This window comes from Eucyclogobius newberryi, unplaced genomic scaffold (genome assembly GCF_026437365.1).
Source record: "Eucyclogobius newberryi isolate DKJ021-1_F unplaced genomic scaffold, fEucNew1.0.hap1 SCAF_8, whole genome shotgun sequence".
In the NCBI taxonomy this organism is placed as follows: Eukaryota; Metazoa; Chordata; class Actinopteri; order Gobiiformes; family Gobiidae; genus Eucyclogobius; species Eucyclogobius newberryi.
In genome coordinates this window covers 18,312,902-18,319,066 of record NW_027316500.1, presented here as the reverse complement: position 1 = coordinate 18,319,066, position 6,165 = coordinate 18,312,902, and the positions used below count along the sequence as shown (strand labels likewise).

The 6,165-nt window shown below is 39.3% G+C and overlaps 2 protein-coding genes across 2 annotated transcripts; both read left to right on the top strand.

The window, feature by feature from the left end:
• The first annotated feature begins 33 nt into the window (after window positions 1–33).
• Window positions 34–1,002, top strand: lyrm7 (LYR motif containing 7). Its single transcript, XM_072436934.1, has 5 exons — window positions 34–79; window positions 231–303; window positions 376–446; window positions 560–641; window positions 719–1,002. The coding sequence occupies exons 1-5, from the start codon at window positions 62–64 to the stop codon at window positions 787–789; spliced, it is 315 nt and encodes a 104-aa protein (XP_072293035.1). The 5' UTR covers window positions 34–61; the 3' UTR covers window positions 790–1,002.
• A 1,794-nt stretch (window positions 1,003–2,796) lies between these two features.
• dync2li1 (dynein, cytoplasmic 2, light intermediate chain 1) lies at window positions 2,797–6,154 on the top strand. The gene is made up of 13 exons (XM_072436464.1): window positions 2,797–2,892; window positions 2,970–3,093; window positions 3,173–3,207; window positions 3,331–3,400; window positions 3,466–3,554; window positions 3,637–3,820; window positions 3,890–3,958; window positions 4,023–4,100; window positions 4,185–4,264; window positions 4,345–4,415; window positions 4,488–4,579; window positions 4,649–4,741; window positions 6,028–6,154. The coding sequence occupies exons 1-13, from the start codon at window positions 2,879–2,881 to the stop codon at window positions 6,085–6,087; spliced, it is 1,059 nt and encodes a 352-aa protein (XP_072292565.1). The 5' UTR covers window positions 2,797–2,878; the 3' UTR covers window positions 6,088–6,154.
• The last annotated feature ends 11 nt before the right edge of the window (window positions 6,155–6,165 follow it).

The window sequence follows — 6,165 nt, the reverse complement described above, 5'->3', positions numbered from 1 at the left end:
GCTGATTGGTCCACTGTACGTCAGCATCAGCGTCCCCCGGAAGTGACCGTCAGAAGTCAACATGGGCACTCGTGTGAAGGTGAGGATGTTTGTTTTGGGTTTCATATTTTAATGTTCTGTGTTATGTCGGAGGTTTACACTTCGTATAATCTCTGTGTCATAATGATTGAATTAGAGCTACGGCTTCAAACGCCATTGTGACGTTTTCACTTTCTTGTCCATCCATGCAGGTCTTGAAGGTTTTCAAAGCCTTGCACAGAACAAGACAGGACGTGTTTAAAGATGATCATGCAGGATTAACAGGTGAGTACTTTGTAGAATTGAGCATTCATCAACATTAATTTCCAACCTAACAATGACATTTCTTTTGAAAAGCTACAAGATTAAAAATCAATGAAGAGTTTCGTAAAAATAAAAATGAAAAATCAGAGGAGAATATTCAAAAGGTATCTAGCTGTTTCTATACATATAAGGCAGGATGTCACAAAGACAAGTACGTATATATTTTAAAGTATAGAGTAAATCCATTGACACGTGTTCGTCTTTCTTTTCTGTAAAGATGATAAAAATGGGTTTGGATGTGGATGTTGTTCTGAAAGATGCTGTTCTCCAGATGGAACATGTAACAAATGACACACTTAGTAAGTTTGAGAGTATGTCTCTGCACTTTGACATTTAATACAATGATGATTTATGAACACTTTTTTTCTTCTTTCAGTGCTTCGCCCCAGAGAAAGTCTTTTATTGGAAAATGTTCCTTATTGTGACAAGCCCCGGAAAAAATCCTGATAAATCAATCACCCTTCTAATGTAATTCAAATACTATTATTTATTACATACAAACGTCCAGACTGGGATGTTTTTGGGATGCACTGAATCAATCTGTGCTTTGTTCATTCAACCATTTTCTCACTGTAAGAACACATTTGTATTTTTGTCTTGAATGAAATTGTATTGTTGTTTTATTTTAATACATGTATGGAACCTATATAATTTATTGGACCCCTTTTTGGCTTGCGTATGATTTTAGTTTTGGATTTCATCAATACAATTGTGTTTTATTGTGATGGGCTAATTTTCCAAATTGATCTGAATAACGTTTGTGGCAGTGGCCCAGTGTCAAATCAGTGTTGATTATAGATTAAGTTGGGTCAGTTAACACGCAGCAAAAATATGTCCTATCACAACCATGCTGACAACCCTGGACCAGTGGATTCACTCTGTTGCTGCATCCAACAGATCAGTGTGGATGTAAAACAACTTTCTTCAGCTGAACTCAGACAAGACTGAACTTATTGTCTAACTGTGTTAGCAGACACCTCCAGAGTCTCACTCTAAATCCTACAAACTAAGTGAGAAATTTAGGAGTAAGTGTCATGGAATTAGACATACACCGATGCTATTCCTTAACACATAGAGAACACAATTCAACTTAGAATATGAAACGACACAGAAACGTCAGACATTTGTGTGGCATGCATGGGAGAAAACGCGGGGACTGTGTCAGCCAGGCCGTTGTAAGGAGCCTGGCTGATCCTCCCGCGTCTCACACCGTTTTTTCCCATGCTGGTTGGTTTTATTAGATATTCTGGAATAGGCGGGTCACATTTCTCATTGGTCAGCCTCACACTTGGTATTTTTCCGTAGAGATCAAGCCTTGGGTAAACATTACCCAGACTCCTCTGGGTTGTCACCCCCCTCCTGGGGTAAACATCCTTTGCTCCATCTTTACGACCCCTTCACAAATGCAGTTTGTCACACACCCGCTCTTCTCTTAGACTAATGATGCAGATAAAATATCACTATTATGCAGATAAAATACATCACAGAAATATAATCATATATTCACATTTTATCACAGTAAGAATGGACTCCGATTTTAGCTTTTTATCATCTAAAAACATTGCCAAAATTAAAAATATAGTGTCTCAACCAGACTTGGAGAGACTTATCCATGTGTTTGTCTCCAGTAGATTAGACTACTGTAACGGCCTGCTCACTGGCCTCTCCAAACGAGTTGTAAAACAGCTGCAGTACATCCAGAACGCTGCTGCTCGGGTCCTGACTAGAACCAGGAAGTACCATCACATTACTTCTGTTCTCAGGTCTCTGCACTGGCTCCTGTGGCTCAGAGAATAGACTTTAAAGCAGCTCTGCTTGTGTACAAGTCTCTCCATGGCCTAGCACCAAAGTACATCTCGGACATGTTGGTGCCATATGAACCATCTCTGACTAACATGGACCGGCCTCCTGCTGGTGCCAGAGTCAGGACTAAACATGGACCGGCCTCCTGCTGGTGCCAGAGTCAGGACTAAACATGGGGAATCTGCGTTTCAGTTTTATGCAGCTAAAATCGGAAATGGTCTCCCTGAGGTTGTGAGTCAGTCCTCTACGCTGGCAGTGTTGAAATATAGGCTTTGAGTGAAGGTATTTTATCTACAATTCATTCATTTTAATTATTGTTTAACATAATGATTTATGTTCTTATTTTGTTTTGTAATTTATACTGTATTGTGGTTTCAATATGTTTTCTTACTGTTGTAAAGCACTTTGAGTTACTTTTGTTTGAACTGTGCTCTACAAATAAACTGTGATTGATTATTTGTGAAAGATATGTATTCCCAGCCAATTCCCAAACAGAGACATCACATATAACTGTGCATGTTTTACATCAAAGGCGGGCGAGTTCCCCAGTAGCCCCCTGACAAATACTGGTTCATAACTAAATCCATGTTAATCGCTCTAAAAATGTACTACATTTCCCACAATACCTCCAACACCTAAATCGTCATCAAAAGGCGCCAACGTTGCTGTGGTAACGTTTGGGATTAGCACACAAGCTAACGTCAGTTTGTGAGAAAGTAAACAAAACCATACAATGCCGAAAATAACGTGAGAATTGTATCAAATGACCCAAATTCCACGTTATTTTGTCGTAAACATTCACGTTTCTTTCCTGTGTTCGTCAGGTCGGAGACGTTGTGGGAACTTGCTGCTGCCGATGTTGAAAAGCGACAAAGTGGAGTCGGGGAAGAAGAGCGAGGTGCAGAGCCAAGCGACAGGACAGTGTTTCTGATGGGCAGCAAGGCCGGGGTATGTCTTTATATTTATAATGAAGTATGATTGCATGCACAGTTGTGTTTTAGCCTCAGTGTCCTTATCTGCCCAATAGGGAAAGACATCTATTCTCTACCGCTGCCTTGACAAGTGAGTATTTGCTCTTGAATGAAACAAATAATACTGAAAAGACGCATGAAATATTCTCATGTTGTCTGAGTCCCAGCACAAACAAAGCAGCATATGGTCTGTGATGCTTCTTGTGACTTGCAGAGATGAACCTCCTAAGCCCACTTTGGCTTTAGAGTACAGTTTTGGTCGGCGCACTAGAGGACACAACACAGTATGTTGACAACTCTTTTTACAGATAATTGTCTTAAGTTTTCTTCACATATTTTCCATCCTCAGTCTAAAGATATTGCTCACTTGTGGGAGCTGGGTGGTGGCATTTCTCTGTCAGATCTTGTACAGATCCCCATCAGTCCTTCTACCATCAGGTGAGGATGACACACGTTTGATTGAAGTTGTGGAGCGAATGCGCTTATTATACATGTGCTTTATATGATTTGATTGTTGTAGATCTCTTACTGTTATCCTTGTCCTGGATCTATCAAAACCCAATTGTTTGTGGGGAACAATGGAGCTTTTATTGCAAACCGCACAAGAGCAGATTGAGAAGGCTTTTCACCAGTCACAGCAAAAGGCCGGCACTAAACACCAGACCTCTGTCCAGCAGAAACATGTCCTGCCTAAAGACCATCCTGTGAGCAGAACACAGTTTTGTGTGTGTAGATTGACCGCTGACATTAAATGTTTGTGGGTTTTTTAATAGGACCGTGAGCTCGTCAATCCTTTTCCTGTCCCTCTCCTTATTATTGGCAGTAAATATGACATATTCCAGGTAAGTACATTTGATTTTTAATTTTTAAGAATATTGTCTATTACTGTATCGCATTGTGTTACAGGAGTTTGAGTCTGATAAAAAGAAGTTGATTAGTAAGACACTTCGCTTTATTGCTCACTACTATGCAGCCTCCCTAATTGTAAGTTTACCTCAAGCAATATTGTACTACGTGTGATCGCTTTTGAGCTTTTACCATATGAATTGTCCAATTTATTTTTATCAGTTCACAAGTATCAAGTCGGAGAGCTTGATGTCTAAAACCAAAGTATTTTTCTCTCATTTTGCATTTGGGGTGGACAAAGGGTGAGGACAAAACATCCACAGTATCTTAAAAAATACAAAGAATGGTGGGGAAAAAAAACCTCGTCTAATTATGTCCTCAGAAAGTCTGTGTCCACTGATTCCACCAAACCTCTCATGATTCCCGCTGGTGCAGATTCATTCAGCCAAATAGGTGAGCACAGCACAACCATGTGGTTAAAACGAATAATAAAGTATAATGAATGAAACATGAAATATTAAACAGGCACACCGCCCACTTCTGATGTGACCTCACTACATGCAAAAAACCCTAAAGACCTTTGGAAGAAAGTGTATGAGTCCATTTTCCCTCAAGAGGTAAAAAGAAGCCCACAAATAGTCTAGAAAGAATATATAAGAGTAAAGCACCGTCATGTGTTGTTTTAGACTGTCGGTGAGCAAAAGGAGTTGAAGGATCCAGCCAAGGACCCACAGTACAGCGAGCCTCAGATCGATGTGATGAGAGCCCAAAAAGATCAGGTACAAAGTCATTTACATGGATCACTATTCAGTGTTCTCCTCCTCCTCATACAGCCATTCTCCATGTCACATAAGTAATACAATATATATGATTATTGGGAAGTAATATATGTACCAAAAATACACATTTGGAGTAACTCTATTTAGTTACAGTTACTATTTCATTTGTTGGCCTTTAATATATACTTACTTTTCAAAATCATGCAACTTTGTGTTCAAACCGTGCAGCATTACTAGGGGAAAAAAATAAATGTATTCCTTGTGTGTGCAAATGTGCAAATTAAATACAGAGCTCTAATTGGACCTTGTATCACAGTCTGTGAACCATTTGCATAATGGTGCCTTTTAGACCCTGTAACAATGTGAACTGTACTTGTCTTTGTGACATCCTGCCTTAAATCGTCTGTCAAGGTCAAAACAAGGCCTCAGTATGAATCTGTTTGCTAACATGAACTGGATGTGTCTTTGGAGGCTCATTAACCATCTCATGTGCGCAGATGACTTGGTTGTTTTTTGCCCGTACAGTGCACTTGACTTGGTTGGGTTGTGACTTGAGCAGCTCCTCAATGTCTGTTCTCAATATGGCTTTCAAAAGGACATAATGTAATGAGTGTGAGAACCAAAAGTGATATGAAATCGGGCTTTCCTGAGTTCATTCTCTATGGCAGTGCTGATTAGGGGAACACCTCACAGATGAGATATGCTCAGTGTTGTGTGCTGTGGCAGAGTTATACAAAGTCCAGTCTGCAGAAACTAACTGCATATAGACGCAGTAGAGCCAGCCAGATGTTTACTGAATCTGGAGTTCGCTCATGTCCTGCTGCTTTGTGCCATTGTTACTAGAAATTCATGTGTAAAATAATGATGTTGCCAAATGCAATTGTACAGACTTTGAGCTCGGTAAGGTTCACAACTGTGGCGTTCTGTTCGTCACTGTTTTTATTGTTCAATTATTACAGTGTGTCTGTGCTGTCTGGACTAATATTGAGCTTATCATATTACCTCCATAAACTGACAAATTCAACCTTTCTCCTACTGACTGTTCCAGATGGCAATAACCTATAGTAACCCAACACACTGACATAATAATACATCATCTTTATTCCAGCGGAGTTGTATTTTTCCACCGACCAGTGCAAAAGATGTATAGTTTATTTATTCTGGTTCTTTAGATGCATAGTGCTTTATATACATGTCAAATCATAAAAACACCATTCATTTTAATTATTCCTCTCTGGTTTGTTCATTTTTTTGTATTTCAATTTCTATTTTTGTTTTGATTTTAGGAACTGGATCAATATAAAAGAAATGCAGCCAAGTCATGGAAAGGACTGAACTTGTCCTGATGAACAGCGCTGCAGTGTATCACTTTCAATTATTTATTACTAATGCCTTCTGTTAACGATCATGTATTATTTGAAAAA

What these genes read in the sequence shown, in the direction of transcription:
- lyrm7 (XM_072436934.1), top strand. An exon ending in TGATCATGCAGGATTAACAG is followed by an intron (nt 304 to 375) that starts GTGAGTACTTTG and finishes TCTTTTGAAAAG; the next exon opens with CTACAAGATTAAAAATCAAT. An exon ending in TGTAACAAATGACACACTTA is followed by an intron (nt 642 to 718) that starts GTAAGTTTGAGA and finishes TTCTTCTTTCAG; the next exon opens with TGCTTCGCCCCAGAGAAAGT.
- dync2li1 (XM_072436464.1), top strand. An exon ending in CTCTACCGCTGCCTTGACAA is followed by an intron (nt 3,208 to 3,330) that starts GTGAGTATTTGC and finishes TGTGACTTGCAG; the next exon opens with AGATGAACCTCCTAAGCCCA. An exon ending in GCACTAGAGGACACAACACA is followed by an intron (nt 3,401 to 3,465) that starts GTATGTTGACAA and finishes TTCCATCCTCAG; the next exon opens with TCTAAAGATATTGCTCACTT.